The sequence below is a fragment of the Balaenoptera ricei genome, chromosome 20 (assembly GCF_028023285.1).
Source record: "Balaenoptera ricei isolate mBalRic1 chromosome 20, mBalRic1.hap2, whole genome shotgun sequence".
In the NCBI taxonomy this organism is placed as follows: domain Eukaryota; kingdom Metazoa; phylum Chordata; class Mammalia; order Artiodactyla; family Balaenopteridae; genus Balaenoptera; species Balaenoptera ricei.
Window position 1 is genome coordinate 12,956,856 of NC_082658.1, and position 22,420 is coordinate 12,979,275.

Genomic DNA, 22,420 nt, shown 5'->3' on the forward strand with positions numbered 1-22,420 from the left:
TCCAGGGCCTGACCCGCCCCTTTCCCGCGGTCTCATTGGCCTAGGCAGAGCCCTGAAGCGTGGAGCCGCACCGCCCTCTACGCGCTCCTGTTGGTTCAGGCTTGTGGCTCGCTCGCTCCAGGAGCTTTCATTGGTCGAGCGGAGCGGCGAGGGGTGGGGCCGCGTCGGAGCGAAGACAACAAAGGGTGGCGGGCGGCGGGTGGCGGTGACCGCGTCTCCCGGTGCTCCGCTCAGGCCGCGCACCCGGACCTGCCAGCCCCGCTCCAGATGAAGTGTGAGCACTGCACGCGGAAGGTGGGCTCCGCGCGCTCGGGCCGGGGCGGGGTCCGGGGCAGGGTCTGGGGCCCGGAGGAGCCTACGCTCGCAGAGCCTGGGGCCTCGGGGGCGTCGGGAGCCTGGCAGCTCCGAGCGCCTCAGCCTCCGCCTTGTCGCTGACAGAACCTCCGGGCGCCGGCCCGCAGCTCCCGTTCTCGGGTGTGGAGGCCGCTGAGGGTGGGTCACCCGCGCGTCCGGTTCCCGCTCCCGTCTCCCGGAGGCGGCGTGACGTCGGGGCGCATGTCTATCCTTTCAAAGTACCTTCGAAGCCAAAAACCACCAGAAAAACCGACCAACCTTTGCTACCAGTCAGGGCATTCACAGCAAACACCATCCTTAGTGTGAATTAGCGATATGGTGATCAACAGTGTTTTGAGGGAGCTTTATGCTACCTAAAAACTTTAGTGCTTACAGTAACGAAAACGATACAGAAGTGCAGGAAGGAGACACGGGCTGGGCCTTCTGCTACCTGGGTAACCACAGTAACTGTGATAGCCTTACCCACTTATTTCTAGGCTGTGATGCACAGGGGGGGTTCTGTTTGTCTTTTCAAAATTGGATCGTATCATAAATGTTATTCCATCACTTGCTCTTTCTTTCATTCAACGTTATACAGGAGATACCTTTTCATAGCATTACACACAACCTTAGTTCGTTGTATTCCAAGTATACACATGTCCAGGTAGTCTGGCATTAATTTACCTGTCATGAGAGGCCACATTGCTTCTAGTTTTCATTTGCTGCAAACAATGCAGGTATAAAGGTGTGTATGGGTGTGTTTGTATGTCCACAATTATAAGTGCTTCTATTTCTGTAGAAAAGATTTTTAGACATGCGATGAATTCAGCAAGTATGTATGTTTTTTTAAATTCACAGAGTCAGATTAAAAGTTCTTTCATATGTTCCTTTGCCTTTTCAAGGAATGTAGTAAAAAAACAAAAACCGATGACCAAGAGAATGCATCAGTCGATGTAACAAGTCCAGCCCACGAGAATGGAGAGGCAAGTAGATTTTTCAGTTTTGTATCAGCCTGGAGTAAACAGCTGCTGCTGTTTTTCTCCTCTTTGGGGGCTCACATCACCAGGTATATCATTGCTGTAAGAAAGAAAGAAGCAAGAAATGCAGGGGCCAAACGTGCAGGTCAGTCAGTTGGAGGCACACGATCTTCAAGGTAAGTGCACGAAACAGCGTCTCTTCACAGAATACACCAAGCCAAAACATACCATGTTAGGGACAAAGAAAAATGTTGTCCTTGGCTGTTTATTAGAAATAGAGCTGTAATGTTTAAACTTCCTTTTTTTTTTTTTTAGTGAAAAGTTCTATTCTGTAAGATGGGATTTTAGGTAGGTAATTTATAAAATAATTCAGATTTCCTGATTCTGTAAGTTTATTTTTCTAATGGTTTCTTCTCTCAGTTTTTGAGTTTTTAAGTTTTCCTTAGCTAGTAGTGACAGTTTACAATTACTGGGTACATACCCTGAGCTGGGCGCTAGAGAAAGTGCTTTATACATGTGCTCTCACTTCGTGCTCAGAATGAGCATTTCAAGTATGCCCTACTGTTGTCCCCATTTTACAGAGAGAAGGATGCGGTACAGGGAGGTTAAGGTTATTTCTTCCCTTAAAAAGTACTGGTACCGGTTTTAGAAATGGAGAATTGGCAACATGGGAGAAGCAAGCAGCAGGTTTCCTCTTTAGTTTAGGAGTCCTAATACAACATTGAGTCAGACAGGCTTCGATCTGGTTCCCTCATGTACCAGTGCTGCTGTGTGCTCTGGTGACTGTACGGCTTAGTGAGCAGCAGGGGATGAGACAAGCACCCAGGGCACTGAGGCAGAAGAGAGGCAGGGAGCACCTGGGGCCCTGCAGCCCCAGAGCACCTGGCCTGGGGCCTCCCACACCCACCCTCTGGCTACATCACTTTGGACAGACATCTAATCCTGGGAGCCCCAGTTTCCTTATCAGTGACATGGGGAGTTGGGTTACTTCTCTCCCAGGGCTGTGGTAGTTGGGAGATAATGTGTGTACATGGCTTAAGTGGGCGCCCTGCCAGCACAATGGGCGGACCCCCTGATGGGAAGAGCCAGTCAGGAAAGTGGCTACTGGAGTGGGCCCTGAGGGTGGGGGATGTAGGGATAGGGTGAAAGCTCATCAGGCACAGGGAAGGTGTTCAGGGCAAGGAGACAGATTGGATGCATGTTTTAAGGCAGGTGGCTTAAGCTGACTAGAGTAGGGGAAGAATAGAAGGAAACTACTTGGGAGGCTAAGGGTGGTGAGGCCTGGGTGGGCCAGCCAGAGTGGCAGAAGCAGGAAAGGGGGCGCGGCACAGGGAGCTGAGTGCAGTTTGAGCTGCATGGACACTGAGCTTTGCAGGATATCAGTCTGGAGCTTGGGAGGGAGAGAGCTCCCTGGAGGCAGAGATTGGAGAGGTTGAGTAGGGGCCTGACGCTGCTCTGAGAAGTGAGGCTGATTGGAGAGAAGGGCCGATGGATAGGCTTCTGCAGACAATGCCCATGTTTAAGAGGCAGCAGGAGAAAGAGGAAGGACCGCAACAGGTGGGAAGGAACCAGGCCTGGCCCTTGAAAGCCTGCAGAAGGATGAGGATGACGGGGTGGCGTGTGGCTCGTAGGCCGGGAGGGAGCCCTGCTGCCCGTGGCAGCTCAGAGCGTGGTCCTGGGCGCCTCTGCAGGGGCAGTGGAGGCAGAACTCTCAGTGCTGCTCAACAGTACCTATTAGGCACCAGCTGTGTGCCAAGCCATGTGCTCCAGACCCTTGGAGCAGCAGCTCTGGCCCCACCTGGGGGCTTGTTCGAAGTGCAAAGCCTTGGGTCCTGTCCATACCTCCTGAATGAGCATCTGCAACATGACAAGGTCCCAGAGTGAGCGCTGCACAGTGACACCGGGGCACATGGTGGGGAGGGAGGTGACAGTGTGCACTCCTGTTCAGAGCTGCTGTGGACGGGAGGGCCACACCACCCCCACCTCGAGCCCTCTCTCACCAAATGTTTGAAAGAAGAACCAATGTACAACCATCAGGAGCTGTTGAAATGGCTCTAGTAGGCTTCAGAATATTCATTGTTATGAATTTATTTGTTGCAATGGCTCTAATAGGCTTCAGAATATTCATATGTTCATCCACCAAATATTTATTGAGTGCCTTCTGTACACAGGAGATGTCAGAGAACAGAAGGGAATGAGACAAGGTTGCTCCCTCAGAGCTTGCATTTCAGGGAAAAGGGGCAACACATAGATGCCAGGGGATACTGTTCTGGCAGGTGTCTGCAAGGGTCCGAGGGGTGAGCCAGGCTCTCAGGGAGCATTTCCCTCGGGGAGACCCAGAGCAGGAAGGGCCAGAGTGGCTAGAGGTGAGAGCTGGGAGGAGTGACGGCGATGAGGGCCTCCAGCAGCGGAGGTGTGGCTTGTGTTCTGATGGACCTCTGCCTAGGGAGGGGGCTGCAGGGAGCAAGTGGGTGCAGGTGTAGCCAGGAGAAGATGAAGCAGCCAAGGGTTATTGTCTTGGCCTCTAAAGGAACAGAGTCACTGATGTGTGAGTTTGAGCGTCACAGCTCTGTGACGTGAAGGCCCTGTTGCCCACAGGTCAGCAGTGAAATACGTTAGTTCTAAGCCTCTCAGGGAGGCCAGTCTGCGGGCTTCCATGGGAGGCTTCTGTGGGGAGCCGTGGGACTGGGCAAGCTCAACAGGGAGTGCAGAGCAGGCCAAGGCAGGAGCCCCCAGTGGCAGCAGGGAGAGGCGTGGGGGCAGGAGAAGCCCAGAAGTGTAGCTCTCCTCCTGCCACATTTGACAGTGCTGGCCCGCTCCCCGCATATTGCCATCCGTGGGACCCTGGTACCATGGTGGCTGCAGCACCTGGAGCTCCAGGCCTGGCCTGGATGTCTCAGGGATTGTGCACTAGTTTTCTGTATTATGCTTGTGCTGTTACTTTTTCTAAAGAAGCAAGTATTAAAGAGTTTTTGTTGAAGAATCAGGCCAGAGCATCATCTTTCTTTCGTAGAAAGGAGAATTCCATAAATTGGCTGATGCCAAGATATTTCTGAGTGACTGCCTGGCCTGTGACAGCTGTGTGTCTGCAGAGGAAGGAGTCCAGGTTTCCCAGCAGAACGCCAAGGACTTCTTCCGAGTTCTGAACCTTAACAAGGTACGGCATCCCGGGCGCTCTCTGGCGCCAGAGGTGGGTGGAGGTCAAGGTGAGGCATGAAGCCTCTGCTGGGGCTTGGGGAGTGCATCTTGGCCCTGGCCCTGTGTTCCTTGCTGTAGTTGACCCTCTCCATAGCCCTGTCAGAACAAAACCGCACCCACAGTCACACTCCCTCATTGATGTGGGCAGCAGCTATGGCCGGCACCACTGACCAGGCTCCCCTGGCTTGGGGGAGGCCTCTGCGTGCTTGGTCATGGGATGGTGCGGCGGCTCAGCTGCTGCCGCTCTGCCTCTGGGGCGTTCTCAGAGGCAGGGCTTCTGTCCTCACAGGCTCTGCAGCCTGGGGCAGGGCTGTGGTCCTTCAGCTCATCCCTGCAGACCCCCTGTACAGATGGAACTACTCAGTGTCACTTGTATTCCAGTAGTGACAGGAAGACAGGTGAAGGGGAAAGACAGGAAAGGCGGAGGCAGATGAGGCTGTAAAGCACATCTCTGTTCGCCCTCACTCTGGCCTGGGGTGTTTCTGTGCTCTCACAGCTGCTTCCCAGGAAGTGTGTGTACCGGCTCTACACACAGTGCTGGGCGCTTTGGCCCATGTGACAATGCGGGTACCATGTGAGGCCCAGGTTGCTTTCTAGGTGTACTGACTACAGGTAACAAATTTTATCTTTTCCAGTCTGTGTATATCTTATTTCTTCTTCTGATGGTATTGTCTAGGACCTTTAAATCAACCTGAAATAACAGTAGTGATAAAAATAGTACTAATGTCAGGACTTCCCTGACGGTCCAGTGGTTGAGGCTCCACACTCCCAATGCAGGGATCGCAAGTTCGATCCCTGGTCGGGGAACTAAGATCCCGCATGCCACGTGTGGCGTGGCCAATTAAAAAAATAATAATAATAAAATTAAATTTTAAAAAATAGTACTAATGTTTTGTTTCAGACTTTAGTGGAAATGCTGGTAAAGTTTTACTATTAAATAGATGTTTGCAGAATCTTTTGCTATTAAAGAGATGTACATACTCATACCAATCAGCATTTTGGCTATAGAAAATGGATACCCAAGTCAAACTAGCATAAAAAGGAAATGCTTAGTTATTTCATGAAACTGAAAGCTTAGAAGTGGGAGAGGTTTTGGGTTTGGCTGAGTCAGTCAGTGCTGTCATCAGGAAAAAGCAGTTTCTATTTCCCTGCTGCCCTCGGCTCTGGGCTCAGGCTGATCCCCTCTTGGTCATAAATCGGCTCCCTCAGAGGAGGTGATATTTGAGTGAGAATGAAGTGAGGAGTGCGCCCTCGCAATTCCCTGGGCAGGGTGTCAGACAGAGGGGCAGGCAGTGCCGAGTCTGGCTCCTGAAGCTGGGGACAGACCACCCTCTGCCTTTCCTCCTCCATTAGCATTTGAAACTTGCACCCCCTTGTTCCTGCTTCCAAATTTATATTAGGATGCTGCTGGTCACAAACCACAGAAACCATGCCTGGCTGGCTTGGGCATCATAGGAGTTTGTGAGGGAGCTGGAGGTCAGTGTGTGCCAGCTTGGTGCCCTGATGGATTTGTTGGGTGTGGGCTTCCCAGGCGTCACATGAAGGTGAAATCCCATCCAGAGGAGACAGGCAGCCTCAGCGTTGTCTCGCCTGAGCTTCGAGGCAGGGCATGGGGACAGGACCAGACTGTCCTGTCTGTGACCAGTCCACAGGTAGACTGTGGTGGAAGGTGACCACTGAACACCTCTGTCCAGGTTTCCACTTTTCCTAATTTGCAGGCAGTGTCTGACCTGAACAGTCTCTGTCATGATGATCGTACATCTTCTCTCCTCTAATCCCAGGTCAAGGGATCCCACTGCTGACTTTCTAACGCCCGACATGCTTGCTCATGCTGCTCCCCTGGGTTACATCCTGTGTGTCCGTGATGAGTCAGCACACTTCTAAACTCAATTTGTTCATATTTTTCTAGGGATTTCTTGAACTGCCAGGATCTAGTTTTGGATTCAGGCTGTGATAGCCTGGTTTCACTCTTGTTTCTTTGGTACTTATTAAAGACTTCACAGAAAATGAGGATCATCTACTACTTAAAAATTTGCTAAAATTTGCCACTAAGTGACCTGGGCTTGAGGTCTCTTGGGGACAGACCTCAGGGCCTCATTTTCATGTATTTTCATTGTTATGGGTCATTTCAGTTATTTACAGTCCAATATTGTATGTAACTTTTATTTTTCCTTTAAATTTATCCATTTTCTCCAGATGTTTGCATTTATGTATAATATCAATATATATATTTTTGAGTTAATAGTGTTCTTAAAATTGATAAAATCTCTTGGAAGGTCTCATTCTTTTCATTCTCGTTTTTTTTTCCTTTTTCTTTGTGCTTGCCAGTGTCTTGTATATTTTATTAGTTTTTCCATAGGGCATCTATTACATTCTGTTTGTTCTAGACTTTTCATGAAGGTGTCTTACTTTCACTCCCTGTGTAATCACCACATGTCCAATGTTCTTCTCTGTTTCTCCTAGAAATGTGATACCTCAAAGCACAAGGTGCTGGCAGTGTCGGTATGTCCTCAGTCTCTGCCTTATTTTGCTGCTAAATTCAGCCTCAGTGTGACTGATGCATCCAGAAGACTCTGTGGCTTCCTCAAAAGTCTTGGTGAGGTGCCTTTTGATATTATTTATAGCAAATAAATTTGATTTAATTTGAATTTGTAACTTGAGTTTTTAACTGCCCTTTTAATCTCTAGAGTTCAATTTTCAAGGGCACAAGATAGGTAAGAACTTCCATGAGAGTTTTGTGGAACATAAGAGGACCGTGCCTCTGACCCATGCATGGTAGGCTGGTGTCACTTACCCTCTTGCCATGCAGATGGGTGTTGTGTTACGGCCGGGGCTGGCCCCTCCGGGAACAGCAAATGACCATCTTAGGGCACGTAGCTGGGGACACCTGGGACCCATACTTGCCCAGCAGTGTCGAGTTGCCTGGCTCATAGGGGTTACAGAGGGTGTTTATTTGATGGAGAATCACATCTACAATGATTGGCATCTGGTTTCCCAGGAAGGTCTCTGAAGAGCAGAGCAGGAAGGGAATGGGCTATGTCCTTTGTGTGAAGCATGAAAGGTCAGTACATGAGGACTCAAATGTGAATGAATACTAGAGTAATACTGCCTCAAACAGCGATAAGAATGCTTCTGTCTTGTCTGTCATGTCAGACTAGAACTTCCCCTCCAACCCAGAGTGTCCTCAGGTGGGCTCAGAAGAGGAGAACTTGAGCCATTTGCCAAATAAGAGTTTTTACTGTTCCTCAATGGATTTTTAAAGATGTAAATGCGTTGGGATTACTAATAAAATAAGATGACACGTAGAGTAAATGTCCTCGCACCGGTCTGCCTGCCTCACTGCTCCGTGTTGCTTTCCACGCGGAGCTGTTTCTCGGTGCACTGCCTGCCACAACCAAAACTAAGGCTGCAGCTACCAGCGTGGACTCCTTAAGTCATCCTTCATGCTTTTAATCTTAAAAAGCCTAAGTTTAGCTTAGTTTTACCAGAAATCAAAGTTATTAGATGCTCTGTCTTCTCATAGGGAAAGGCCCTATTTTTAGGGGGGGGGATTTTTAAAAAATAAATAATTGGGCATTATATGTTAATAAAGAAAATATATCCACAGTGAAACTGATATTTTTAAGGTAACTCTTTAAGGTGACACAATATTTCTTTTTTTTAATTATTTTTTATAAATTTATTTTTATTTTTGGCTGCATTGGGTCTTCGTTGCTGCACGCGGTCTTTCTCTGGTTGTGGCGAGCTGGGCAACTCTTCGTTGCAGTGCACGGGCTTCTCATTGCGGTGGCTTCTCTTGTTGCAGAGCATGGGCTCTAGGAACATGGGCTTCAGTAGTTGTGGCACGTGGGCTCAGTAGTTATGGCTCGTGGGCTCTAGAGTGCAGGCTCAGTAGTTGTGGCGCACGGGCTTCGTTGCTTCTCGGCATGTGGGATCTTCCTCGGCCAGGGATCGAACCTGTGTCCCCTGCATTGGCAGGCGGATTCTTAACCACTGCTCCACCAGGGAAGTCCCTATAATATTTCTTTCTAAGAATAACTGGCTGCTTTTAAGGTTGAGACCAGCTGCAGATATTAAAATTATTTGCTTGCTTTATTGTATTGTAATTATTGAAAGCACATTCTTTTGTCTTAGGTTTATTTTCCAATATTAAGAACTTATTTGCAGTAACATGGATGGACTTGGAGGGTATTATGCTAAGTGAATTAAGTCAGACAGAGAAAGACAAATACCGTGTGATATTTCTTATATGTGGAATCTAAAAAAATATAATAAGCTAGTGAATATAACAAAACAGAAGCAGACTCACAGATATAGAGAACAAACTAGTGGTTACCAGTGAGGAGAGGGAAGGGGGGGAGGGACACTATAAGGGTGGGGGGTAAAGAGGTACAAACTATTAGGTATGAAATAAACTGTAAGGATATATTATACAACACAGGGAATATAGCCCCCCAAAAATTGTTTTTTGGCCACGCCATGCGGCTTGCAGGCTCTTAGTTCCCTGACCAGGGATTGAACCCGGGCCATGGCAGTGAGAGTGCTGAGTCCTAACCACTGGACTGCCAGGGAATTCCGTATAGCAAATATTTTATAATAACTATAAATGGAGCATAACCTTTAAAATATGTGAACCACTATACCATACACCTGTAACTTATATAATACTTGTATCAACTATACTTCAGTTTTAAAAAAAGAAAAATATTTATTAAAAAAAAGATAGCTAGTTAAAAATCAACATAATAAAGGTATGCTCAGCCAGTTTACTCATTTTGTTTATTTTAAAGATATCAAAGACCATTACAGACTGGAATTTAATTTAGCCAGTGAATTGGAAGAGAATACTGCTGATACCTTGTAATATTCCATTAATTTATATATGGAGTACGGTAAGGTGTTTGGGTACATGTAGAGGGGAAAAGAGGAAGCAGGAGAGAGAATATATATGTTTTATTGTGAAAAATGATACGTGCTGTTGTTTGAAAGAGTAAAGGGCATAGTCCCCTACTTCGGCAGCTAGCGATGCTTGTGGAGTCTGCCCTTTCAGTTCGTCGCTGAGACTCCAGACCCTGAGAATAGATCCCACATTCTGTGATGTGGAGCTGAATGCGCCTCTCTTCCCTGCAGGGGTGCAATATGTCTTCGATACAACAATCGCTGCAGATTTCAGCATCCTGGAGAGTCAAAAAGAATTTGTGCGTCGATTCCGCCAGCACAATGAGGAAGAGCCCACGTTACCCATGCTGACCTCTGCCTGTCCTGGTGAGCACAGGGCCTGCGGCTGGGCCTCTGGGTGCCTGCAGCACCATTTCACATCAGTCTGCGTTTGGGGGCAGGCCTAGGCAGTGGATGAGGTCAGGTGTCAGTGGGTCTTGGGGAGGAGTTTGAGCCTTGAGTAGTTTTACATCGACCAACATATTTATTAAAAGTATGACATATTTCAAATGTCCAAACAATTATAGGTAATATGAACACCCATGGATCTTTTGCCAGCTTAAATAGAAATTACATAATAAAAAATATTTCTTTACATTAATACTAGATTCCATCCTGGAGCACTTTTTAAACCAGTCTTTAATTAGTTTTATTATATAGAGCTTGGTGCCTGAGGTAGAGAAATTTTATCACAGGTTTTTTAATTCTGGAAAAATAGAAAGTTTTGGAATAAGAAAATGTTTAAAGATGATGCATAAGGGAAGGGAGGAAGTGCTGTACTGGTAAGTGACATTTAGTGAAAAAATTATTTCTAAATAAATCAGGTCTGTGAGAGCCCCGTTACGGTCTACATAATCTTAGGTTTTTGTTCACGTTTCTATTCTCAGTTTATCCCTCCTCCCCCACCATGGTTCCAAATTTTTCTAGCATTTTACATGTCACCCATCAATCGTTAGGATTATGATTTAATAAAGTTGAATGTTGACATTATGGTTGCTTAGAATTTGGAAATACTTTCCACCCACTCGTAAAACCATGGAAAGGAAATTTGCCATCTGTCCAAGAGGCCCATGGATTGATTCATTAACTGAGCGATGTTGTTCAGCAGCCCACGGGCTGGTGAGAGGTGATCAGCATCAGGTGAGGCTTATTTCCGGTGTGTAGGTTGTCCTCCTGGAAAGGTGACCCCCCATGTGGATGCTCCCAGCTCTCCAGGTGTGTCAGGCAGTTTCTGTATCCAGAGTCTACGTATAAACTGACTCTAAATGCACACTTTGCTGGACTGTGGTGTCCACTTCTGCGTTTACGTCCTTGTAGGTGTTTTTGCAGCTGCTTAGGAGTAGATATGCACAGCTGAGGTCTCGGGGAACCACCTGGCTCTCCAAGGGCACTGCAGAGGTGCCCCTGCCCCTGGGATCCCAGCACCGGATCCTTGTGGGGCCCTCACTCGATGCCACACAGCCAGTCACTGTGGCTCATTCCCACCCATCCAAGGAAGAGGCAGTATAAAATGACCCGAGCTCGGCACGTGCCCCCAGGGCGGTGGTTCCAGACTTCCCATTTCACGTTCCTGTCAGCAGGATCACAGGAATTCCTGTGCTGTCCTGACACCAAAACCTTCAGATAGCGATGGACTCCTTATGTGGGAGGCCCTGTTGGGATGGAGCCTGGAACAGAAGCCTCCACTCCTGGCAGGAACTAGCCCTGCTGACCTGGGTAGTAAGCAGGTAGTTGATTCCTGCAGAAAGCAATGAGCCCTCTGTCCTTGGAGTGAGCGCAGCGCTGGTGGAGACCTGGGCTGTCTGCTGTTGCTGCAGACCAGCCACTCCCCCTCTTCCAGCTTGGTGTTTGCTGCATTTGGTGGTCTCCTTGAGCTGCTCAGGGCTGTTTACTCGTGGGTTTGGAGCTTCTCCAAGTTTTCTTCCTAGATAATGATGCATTTTCCTTCGGGAGCTCTTCGTAGCTAAGCCAGTCAAAACTGTAACTGTTGTTCAGGTTTATGCCACCTCTCAAATTCAGGGAGATGAGGTGAGATCTGGTTCGGACCTAACCCTTTTCTAGAATTTGGTGCTGACGTTTTGCTTCCCTATGACAACTTAGGGAAATTAAAACAACACCAAGTCGGATGATTTGACCTGGCATGCAGAATCAGGCTATAGGTGGTCCTGGACTGACTCGCCAGGCTTCTGCACGCAGGGTCCCTATGTCCCAGTCGTGCTTCCTCAGACTGGAGGGCAGCACATCCAGGCTGGGATAGGGACATCTGGGCAGGCCCTTGCTGCCCACAAGCCGATGGAGCACCACCTTGCCAATGCACCTTTGCCCACTGGGGGTGGGTGGGAGAGGGGGTATTGAGCTGCTCAGTTCTGGACATGCTCATGGGCCTTGGGCTTTGTGATATCCCGCCAAGAGCACTCATTGAGCTGAAGTGTGGGAAGTAATCTCTCCAACCCAGCAGAGTGTCTGGAGAGCGGGAACCTTGTGCCAGGCACTTCTCTGAGCAGGTTCCCTTTCTGCCTTCAGAGAGGGTCACTGAGAAGAGGTGGGTAGTCTGACAGGGTGGGATTTGGGTGCCCTATCCACACCCATGCTGCTACCAATTGGGGGGCCAGCGGGGCTTACCAAGCCCCACACCGGTGCTGGTAGCAAGTTCTGATCAGGGGTGCCCATGAGAAAGTGCTAGCCTGTCTGGTCTCCTATGCCAGGTGCTGCGGACCCTGTGACCTGGTTCCTCCTCTTCATCCCTGTTTGGTCCTCTTCCCCGCCCTGGCCAGGAGGTTCTCCGGGGCCCTGGCTCCTACTGCCTGGTGTTCTGCCTGATCTTTTGCGAGGCCTTCACAGCACATAGCACGCTCGCCCGCAGCATGGAGCTGGGGTCTGCCTGAAAGCCGAGTCTGCAGGTGCGGGCACTGGCGCTGAGACCAGGGTGCACAGGGGCCTTACAAAGCCAGACCTGTGGTGGGAGTGGCCTTGGGCCTGCAAACGCTCAACGACCTTTGATAGTGTTTCTTTTTACTTATTTATTTATTGGCCGCGCTGTGCAGCTTGTGGGATCCTAGTTCCCCAACTAGGGATTGAACCTGGGGCCCCGGCAGTGAAAGCGCTACATACTAACCACTGGACCACCAGGGAATTCCCTAGTTTTTCTTTTTTAATGTGAACCATTCCATGTACACGTGCAGAGGCTGGGAACGAGGGGAGCCATCCTCCAGCAACATTTCTCTTAGGGGCTTCTGCTGGTGACCATGGACATTTCCTGAGTATGCTCAGGCCTGCAAGCAGGTGATGGCTGTGGTTTGAGTTTGTTCAGATGGATTGGCTGGTGCTTGCTGTTCCTCCTTCCGGGAGTGGGCCTGGGGAGGTGGCTGCCCCAGGGTTCTGGTGGGCAGCTTGTCTCCAGGCTTCCTCGCCCCCCGCTCCCCCCCGACACCCCTCTCATGGTGCTGTGGTGTGCACACCAGTCTGTAGGATCAGCAGCGTCACCGGACGCTCTCCCCACCAGGTCGTGCCCAGCGGGAGAAGGGAGCAGGCTGTTGCTCCTGCAGGTTGAGCTGCTGGCTGTGTGGTCCGCTGACCTTTCTGACCTGCAGTCCACCCCGGAATCTGTGGCAGCGGTGGTGCATTCACAAGGCATTGTGGGAGTCAGCGACTCGGGGGAGATGCTAAGGACCGTGCTGGGCATGCCGTGGGCACGCTGCAGGTTGCGCTGCTTATTGTGCATTGCTTGGAGAGTGTGGGTTTCTCGTATTTCATTGTCCTAAAAGTGGGCAATTACTGGGCTGTTAATTTCCAATAGGTGAGTGAAGCTGGGTGGCCCTGGTGGCCATTGGCTTCTGTCTGAGCTGTGGCCACCCATCCTGGCTATGAGAACAACTTTGCAGCTGGCAAGGTGGAGCTGGAACCAAGCCACCCAGGACACCACCTCGTAGCTGCTCCTCCAAGCTTGTTCTCAATTTGGGGAGACCTGCTACCCCAGCTCTTACCTTCCTCTTGCTCTGTTCTCTATGGTCTGGGGCCGAGGGAGGCGCGCATTCCCAGCACCCTCCAGTTTTGTAGCAAACGCACCTGGGATTCCCGTGGCCGAGCCGCTGAGGAGAGGCGGCCTGGTCAGAGGGAGCCTGTCACGCACTCCTGAAAGAAGACGTGTCCTGCTCTACTCCGGGTGAGGCAGCCACGAGGAGCTGACACGGGGCCCTTCCCTCCTCAGGCTGGGTCCGATATGCTGAGCGGGTGCTAGGTCACCCTGTCACCCCCCACCTCTGCACTGCCAAGTCTCCGCAGCAGATTATGGGATCCCTGGTGAAGGACTACTTTGCCAGACGGCAGGTAAGCCGGCCTCTTCCTGAAGGGCAGCATGCAGGTCAGGCGACGAGCTTCCGTGTGCGGACAGGTGCTGATGGGAACTGCGGGTAAGCGAGGGAGGGCAGGGGAGGTTCCACCAGGCATGCGCGGTGGTCTCAGCCCCAGGCTCTGCTGATTGAGGGGGCATCCAGACACCTGGTCACTCAGCTTCCAGCTTCTGGCATTGCCACCAATTCCTGCTCAGTCGGGGGCACGGAGAGGGACGGCCTGGTCTCTTGGGAAGCATCTGGAAAGTCTGCGGGGAAAATGGCTGGGTGTTCATTTACAGCCCAGCAGTGGCTTGTTGTCACGATGTTTGGTCACCATGTGCATAGTTCAGGGGAAACAGGCCAGCTTCTGGCTTCTCCCTGTGAGTGTCCAGGCAGCAGGTCTTGAGCGAGGTGGTGCCGTGGGTGGGCTTGGGGGTGCTGCGGCTCAGGAACTAGGTCTGTGGGAGCCGGGGCTTGGACCCCGAGAAAGCACCAGGCCTGCTCCCTTGCGGCATGTTCTGGCTCCAGCGCGTTAAGCTGCCCCCTCCCTTCTGCACGGCCCCCAACGTGGATTTGCTTTTCCTGCACAGAACCTGTCCCCAGACAAGATTTTCCATGTCATCGTGGCCCCTTGCTATGACAAGAAGCTGGAGGCCCTTCAGGAAGACGTTCTCACGGCCTCGAGGGGTTCCCGGGGCACTGACTGCGTGCTAACCTCAGGTGAGGGTGGGGACTCGGGAAAGGCAGCAGGGGGAGGCCAGCCCCGCGGCCGGTGCGTGTCCACGGTGAGGGCCTGATACCCAACCACACTGGGGACACGGAAGCTTCCTCCGTCAGAGCAAAGCAGAAAGCACATGTGTGACCGGGGACATTGCTGGGGGACTCCTCGTTGAGGCCCTGCCCCTGGACTTGTGCAGAGAGGCCGCAGCACCTTCTCAGTGTTGGGATGGGAGTGATTCCCTGGAATCCTCAAGAGCCATTCAGAATGCTGCCATCAGTTGAGGGGTAGATTAAGTCTTTGCTGAAGCCCAGGTGGGTGTACTTTAAATGGCCTTGAAAACAGGTCCCTACGTCATGGAGGCAGAGTGGCTGGCTCTCTGGCAACCTCCGAGGACAGTGGGTCCCCTGACCAGAAACTCACTCCCCACGTGGAAGCCCGTGGAAAGGTCCCCACCGCACAGGCTCCTATGGCGGTGACGGGGGTGAGTGGGGTGGGAGAGCCTCAGCCACAGCCCTCTGCTCACCTTAGATGATGGGTTTTCCTAAGAAGCACACTCAGGCATCTTTTCTTTGAATACAGTAGATTTTTACTCTTTTTCACAGATGTTCAGTCTTCTCACACATACCTGACACCACAGCAGTTGGTTCAGGATACACCCTTAGCGTTAAGGGTTTCTTCAGGATCCCCTGTGCAAAGGGAGATACAAAAGTGGTCCTGATTTTCGATCGGTCTTGTTGCAGATAACTGTCATCCTATCCACATGAAAGCTTTCCACTCAGGAAACAAAAACACCGGGAGACGTTTGTAGAAGCCCCCGTTTCAGGGCAGAAGGAGGAATTAGACTCTTCCCTGGCATTTCATCAGTGTTACTTTGCATCTGTTGCCTGTGACAGGCGTGATGACCAAGGTCATTGTAACCTAGAATGTCCTCCGGGGGAAGGAGGTGACACCGGGAACAGCTCCTGAGGAAATGTGGGCCATGTCCCGTCACGGCATCTTACGTCGCTCCTTTGTCTGTAGGTGAAATCACTCAGATGATGGAACAAAGTGACCTCTCGGTGAGAGACGCTGCTCTGGACACTCTGTAAGTGGCTTTGCAGGGAGGGGCACCCTTGCACCTTGGGGGCCTCCTGTGTGACCTTGTGACCTCTGCCAGGTGCACGTCCCAAGGCCTCCCTCCTTTACAGTAAGGCCATGTGCCACACTGAGGCATGGGTGTGGTGAGGCCCCTGGCCTGGGGGGCCACTCCCTTTGTTGCCCCACTACGTACGACCCTTGGCTCTGCATGCACGCGCAGCACCATGGAGTGGACACCGTTCACCTGGTGGTCTGACGTGGACACCAGCACCCCCCACTCCTGAACTTCACATGTTCCTGACGTTACACCTGGACCTACTGGGGGATGGGGGGGCACCTCCAGACACAGAGTGGCTCCCTCAGGTCCGTTTGCCCAAGAGCAGCAGACTGGGTTTCTGCCATCAGTGGTGACCCCAACCACTGACCGCACTCCTGCTGCACCCTGTTCCCCAGGGTGCACACAGACCGCAAGAGCACGCGGGGGCCACAGGGCACACACGGGCTGCGCAGCAGATGCTCCCAGCAGTGATGTCAGGCCCACGTGTGGCCCTGGTGTGGAAGGCGGACCGTAAGCATAGGATGTAAGCGACTGGTGTGCCTGTGGCCAGAGCCCATGCTTGGGCCCAGGCTGACCCAGAGGCCTTGTCCTGGCCGGGCACAGACGGTGTGCCCTCTCAAGTGGCCCTCAGATGCCTAGTTCTCGTGCCCCGAGTTGTGAGGTTCTAAGGGTTGTACCTTGCCACACATGCAGCCAGAGGAAAGGAGTCATTCGGGCAGTGGTGGGCACGCCTGCACCTGCAGGCTTCACGTCAGCCAGTGAAACCCAACACAGATGAGGTTTTTGCCCAAAGTCTAAATACTTGTAAAGGTTTTCGCGACCTTGGATCATAAAACTTAGGGAGTTGGATTTAACTCTTGCTGTCACTTTTCCTGCCTGGTGAGGTTTGGAGACGTGAAGGAAGAGGAGGTTAGGCGCCATGACGGAGCCAGCTCCGACGGATACCTGGCGCACATCTTCAGACACGCGGCCAAGGAGCTGTTCAATGAGGACGTGGGGGAGGTCACCTACCGCGCCCTGAGGTGCGTGGGGCTGGGGTGGCCTCTGTCTGTCTGCCTGTGTGGTCAGCACTGCCTGTCAGGTGTAAATTCTATAAATAGGATTCCCGCCCCCCAAAGCCAGCTGCAGGTCCGGGAGGGAGGTCCTATTTATAGAATTTACACCAGTCAAGATCGAAAGGCCTTTTATGTGTTATTCACAGACTTTTAAATTTTGCTGACACTCCAAATTTAGATTGGAAATAATCCTCAAACCACAGAGGAAGGACCCTACAGATCAAAGTCTGTGTTGTTGATTTTATAGGAACAGAGACTTCCAGGAGGTCACCCTCGAGAAGAGCGGGGAGGTTCTCTTGCGCTTTGCTGCTGCTTATGGCTTTCGAAACATCCAGAACGTGGTCCTAAAGCTGAAGAAGGGCAAGTTCCCGTACCACTTTGTGGAGGTCCTTGCCTGTGCCGGGGGTAAGACTCAGGGGCCCAGGCTGAGCTGGGCACCTCCGAGCCCTGTAGGAAACGGGCCCTATTGGCCACCCCCAGCCTCACTCAGCTCCAAGGGCTTTGTGGGAGTGTGGATGCTGCCCTGGTGGTTGTGGCGTGATGGTCCCTCTCCTTCCCTCACACCCACATATTGGAAAGTGCAGGCTGGGAGATGTCACCTTGGAAAACCTCTTGGGGACATGGTCCCAGAGAAGAGTTGCTTGGCTGGCACCAGCTGAGAGCCGGCTCGTGTGGCAACTGGTGTCGAGAACACTGAGACTGCCCAGTAGCTTGAATGGCCCCTACCTCCTCCAGCCAGGTTTGTCAGCGAGTGATGGGAGAGACCCGTGTGATGGATGGAGGCCCATGAGAGGGGGTAGGGGTCCCGCAAGAGGACCTGCTGGTGGAGTCGGGCAGGAGGGGAGCGTGCGGCCCTGACCCTGACCCTGACCCTATGGCCCATCAGGCCCCTTGGTGGTGATAGAGCCAACTCAGAGAGGGGGTCAGGGATGTCTGTGCCATTCTGGGGTGGGGGGTGCCCACAAGATACGCAGGTGGAAATACCTGGGGGGGTGGGGCGGATCCAGGTGCGAGACGGGCTCAGGGAGAGGAGGCCCCAGTGCGGGTGGCTGAGGGCAGAGAGGCGAGCGCTGGCCATGGGGGATGGGCAGCCTTGGGGACCGCGCTCCAGGGACTAGGACATGGAGGGCAGATCCCATGGTCCGAACGGAGGAGTGGACAGGAGGTGAGGACGAGGAGGCAGCGGGGGAGCTATGGGCTTGAGGGGTCCATGCAGGCCCTCCAGGAGAGGCACCCCATACCTGCATGCCGATCAGGGTAGAGGCTCAGCAGGACTCCCTTGTGCCCTGTAGTTAGAGCATCAGCTGGGGGAGCAGGAGCCGGGATCTGAGGAGAGAGAAGCAGGCCCCTGGGGAAGTGAGACGTGAGGTCCAGAGGGCAGCTGTTGGGTGCAGCCAAGGGATAAGTGGAGGGAGGTTTGGAAATTTGCTGCAGGTTCTTTTATTTTTATTTTCATGTTTTTATTTATTTATTTATTTATTTGGCTGTGCTGGGTCTTAGTTGCGGCATGCAGGATCTTTGTTGCTGCGTGTGGGATCTTTTAGTTGTGGCATGCTGGATCTTTAGTTGCAGGCATGTGGGATCTTTAGTTGTGGCATGCAAACTCTTAGTTGTGGCATGTGGGATCTAGTTCCCTGACCAGGGATCAAACCCAGGCCCCCTGCGTTGGGAGCATGGAGTCTTAACCACTGGACCACCAGGGAAGTCCCGCTGCAAGTTCTCTTAAATGAATTTTTATCTTACAAGTCATGACATCATCTAACACGTTTGAAAATAAGTAGCACCAATACGTAGGAGGCATGTTCTTTATTCAGGCCGAGGTGTTAGGGTGTTGGGCTCCTTTCTGGGCTCATGGGTCTCCATCCACCGTCCCCCTCCCCTGTGCAGCCCAGATGTGGATGCACACACTAAAGCACTATGCAGACACCAGTGATTTAGCTGTTCATTAATAATTTCTATGCTCTCCTGGTTTTGATAAATTTCAAGAGAAACTGGAAATCCAGATTTGCATACATAGCCACTCAGTTCTAAAAGGTTGGCAAGTTATTTTGGCTTTAGGTAAAAACATTTCGTGGGTAATGTGAATAGGAGAGAATAGGAAGCACCAGGGACTGTGAGCCTGTGACCGGGGTCTTGGGGCCCAAGGTCCAGCTCCAGGCTCTGGCCACGAGACACTGCACACTGCTGTCATTCCTCTCCTCTTCCAGAACCATCTTCACTTTAAGATGAAAGGTGGGGGACTTCCCTGGTGGTCCAGCAGTTAAGCCTGCGTGCTTCCACTGCTGGGGGCGAGGGTTCGATCCCTGGCCAGGGAACTAAGATCCCACATGCCATGTAGTGCGGCCAAAAAAAAAAAAAAAAAAAGGTGAAAGGAGGGAAAGAGTAAGCTTCCTTTGTTTTTCAGGATGCCTTAACGGCAGAGGCCAAGCCCAGACCGAGGATGGGTGCGTGGACAAGGCCCTGCTGCAGAAGATGAAAGGCATCTACACTGACATCCCTGTGCGGCTCCCGGAGACCAGTGCCCATGTGCAGGAGCTGTACCAGGAGTGGCTGGATGGCACTGACTCCCCCCGAGTCCAGGAAGCCCTGCATACCGCGTACCAGGGCCCAGGGCATCCTGCTAACAGCCGAGACATCAAGTGGTGAAGGTCGAGGAGGCTGGGAGGCAGGCCTGTCAGCTGCCTGAGGATGGAGGAGCTGCCACGTGTGGGTATCAGAGACACTGGAAGAAAACAGCTCAGCTTTTCTCTAACTACTTTGGTTTTTCAGAATTCTCTGCTACCCCCATTTGCCAGCAGCCCCCTCCCTCAGTTCGATGAGGTGCTATCTTCGTAATATGTATGTGATTGGAATATTTTAATGTGAGAGAAGGGTGCCCCAATTTGAGTTCCCTTTAAGACTGAAAAATTCCAAAGAACAAGAATGGAGACAGAGTACTGTCTTCTGGGCTTAATAAAAATCCAGAAAGTGTCCTGTGAACAGCTGAGACCCCGGAAGTTCTGATTCACATGCCTCAGAGAGATTTGATGTGGAAATGACAGGAAGCGGGCAGGCTTCAGGGGTCTATGGTCTATGGTCAATAAGTTGGCTCTTATTTTTACCCACTTATTTTATTCATAAAAATGTTTTTGCCAGAATGTGAATAAACTGCATCCTTTGGGAATCAGGGGGCTCATAAATATGAATCTGGATTTTCAGCTTTTCTTGAGAAAAAGTTCTGGCAACAGTGGGCCGCGTTCTTCACTGCTGTGGTGTCCAGAGTGCAGTAACAGCCGCCTCCTGGGACCAGACCCTCTAACTGTGGGCCCTGCAGGCTCTGGCAACTTATGTCCCAAACTCATGCTTTCACATTCAGTCTTTAAGTGAACTCACCTCGAGGCAGAGGGAGGCCTGCGAAAGGTGACAGGTGTTACAGATGGAAGGACGGACGGGCAGCTGCCCTGCTCAGGCCAGGCTGTGTGGTTGGCAGTCAGCCTCCTCCATCCTTCCCTGGGTGGGGTCAGGCAGGTGACGGCCCTTCTGACCCTGAACTTGGGTGAGGCAGCTTCCTGATGGTCCAACCTCTCCTCGTTCTCCTCCCCGGCGTCCTTCCCACACACCGTGGGCCTGGCTCGTCCACGGGGCTCAGTGAAGCCTCCGTGGCTCCTGACGGGACTCCCCCACCTGGCATGTAGTGCTCATGTGAGCTCGCCTTAAAGAAAGGTGGAAGAGGGCAGTTTACCCACAAACAGAAAGGGCTAGCAAAGAATTGGAAATTATGGAATCATGGAACTCCATGTCAGGGCTCATCCTGTGAAAGACGTCTGTGGATAGGCCTCCAGTTGGTTGTTCAAAGCACTTGAATTTTGTTATCATGGGTGGTGACGTTCTTTTTGGATCCCTCAGTGCTGTAAAGCCTGAGCTGTTAGATTTCCTTCATCTACTCTATGTTGTATTGTACCTGTATACCTATCTGGGTTGACAACTGGATATAATGTGTGAAATTGTATATTTTTTGCTTTCAACCTATATACAATTGGGTTTCTATCCTCTACAGTAACTGATTATGGAATAAACACTTGAAGAGTGTCTGAGTGTGGAGAGTGCGTGAACCAGATGCTGACTCCCCCAGCCAGGGGCCTGCGTGTGCCCTCCCTCACCAGCCCCACCCAGGCAACTCCCTCGTGCTTTGGGAGCCAGCACCAGCCTGGAGCAGGGGAGCATCTTTTCCCGAAGCCCTCCGCAGGCCAGGGATGCCAGGAGTCGGGTGGGGCTGCTCCTCTTGCTTCAAAAGCCACCTCTTCCAGCTACAACAAAAACACCCCTGGGCCAGGGCCCAGGCTGGGGGACTGGGCGTTCACACATGCGTTGTCAGGTCCTACCCGCAGCTGACCTTGGTTACGGCCGCATGAGAGGAAAGTGGAATGAGGATTGGTTTTCCTTCATTATAACTCAAGTGATATGAGCAGTCACAGTGAGGGGTGGTGCCACGATCGGGCTGGGGTGGTGTGCAGGGGGTGTCTGCTAGTGAGCAGTGCTCTCCTGGCATGAGGAGGGGAACAGAGTAGGTCCAGATTCGTGTCACACCCAGCAGCTGCCCTACAGGAGTGCTGTTGTCTGAGTCCTGGTGCCACTGATACCTCCAGTGGCCCGTGATCATGTCCTGTAGGTGTGTGTATGTCGGCCATCCTGGTGAATAGCTGTTCTCCAGCGCTTTTGCTCTGGACCATATCCGAGCCCAGATTTCTCAATTCCGTTTCCTCCAGGCCTGTCAGCTTGGTCCAGTTCCAGCCAGTGTAGATACTGGTGCTTCTTCCTCAGCTTTGCTGGAGTAAGGATTGGAGTTCATGCACTGCCCACACATCAGTTTGATGCTGGCCTAGGGTGTGAGGCAAGGGCACTGCCTGTTACAGGCTCTTAAGTTCTGCCACTGACTTAAAGGTGTTCCGTGGCCTCACCTGCTGGCCCAAAGCTGAGCAACAGAAGCTTCTGGACACACCGCCTGCAGTGAGACCTCAGGTCTTCACACAGTCCAATCAGACGCAGGTGAGGGGTGTCTCACCTGGTGAGGGGACTGCGGCTCAGGCAGGCAGCTCACTTGCCTGAGGCCACCTGGCCACCAAACGTGAGCTCCCACCTTGGGCCCAACCTTGGTACTTAGATGCCACCTCCTTCCACACAGGCGTTGGCCTTGCTCCTGATCAGCAACAGCAGACATAGCATTCATTTAAAGCAAATGAACCCTCAACTCTGATGTTCTGGGAAGCAGGGAGCACGGTCTCATGTTTGGACAGAGACTGGCCCCTGGACTTCCTGAATAAGGATAAGCCATGTGTTCTGGGGTTTTTTTGTTTTTGGTTTTTTGAGTCATAGATGTAGTGTACTGGATAAGAGACCCGTGGCACTAGTCTTTCTAAGGCTAAACTGAAGCTGTGAAAAGCCTGGCTTTTTAACTGGGAAAAAGTGTCTTCTTTTCCATGTCCCTGTAAAAAGTGTTCCACATTAGTTTTACATGGATGTTTCCAAAAGCTTGATGAAAGAACTCAAGCACAGCATTCTAAGAGTGAAGGGTAGTTACACTCAGTGAGTCATGCAAGTAGTGAATTGTATGTGACTTAAAGCACTAGTATTTCTAAGGCTACATTGAAGCTGCCAAAAGCCTAGATTTCTTCAAGGAAAAACTGTCTTTCTTACCGTCTCCTTGTAAAGACTTCCTTTTAAATTAGATTTATATAGACTTTCCTTACAAGCTT

At 51.5% G+C, this 22,420-nt stretch overlaps 1 protein-coding gene across 1 annotated transcript; it reads left to right on the plus strand.

Moving 5' to 3' along the window:
* Positions 1–144: 144 nt before the first annotated feature.
* Positions 145–20,756, plus strand: NARF (nuclear prelamin A recognition factor). The gene is made up of 11 exons (XM_059907328.1): positions 145–294; positions 1,236–1,320; positions 4,328–4,467; positions 6,972–7,104; positions 9,639–9,773; positions 13,654–13,772; positions 14,368–14,497; positions 15,519–15,582; positions 16,518–16,655; positions 16,936–17,093; positions 19,093–20,756. The coding sequence occupies exons 1-11, from the start codon at positions 268–270 to the stop codon at positions 19,332–19,334; spliced, it is 1,371 nt and encodes a 456-aa protein (XP_059763311.1). The 5' UTR covers positions 145–267; the 3' UTR covers positions 19,335–20,756.
* Positions 20,757–22,420: the final 1,664 nt, after the last annotated feature.

Bases quoted from the DNA above. Each gene is read 5' to 3' on its own strand.
- NARF (XM_059907328.1), top strand. From the start codon at position 268: ATGAAGTGTGAGCACTGCACGCGGAAG. The intron at 295-1,235 runs GTGGGCTCCGCG...TGCCTTTTCAAG, and splicing joins GTGAGCACTGCACGCGGAAG to GAATGTAGTAAAAAAACAAA. The intron at 4,468-6,971 runs GTACGGCATCCC...TGTTTCTCCTAG, and splicing joins GAGTTCTGAACCTTAACAAG to AAATGTGATACCTCAAAGCA.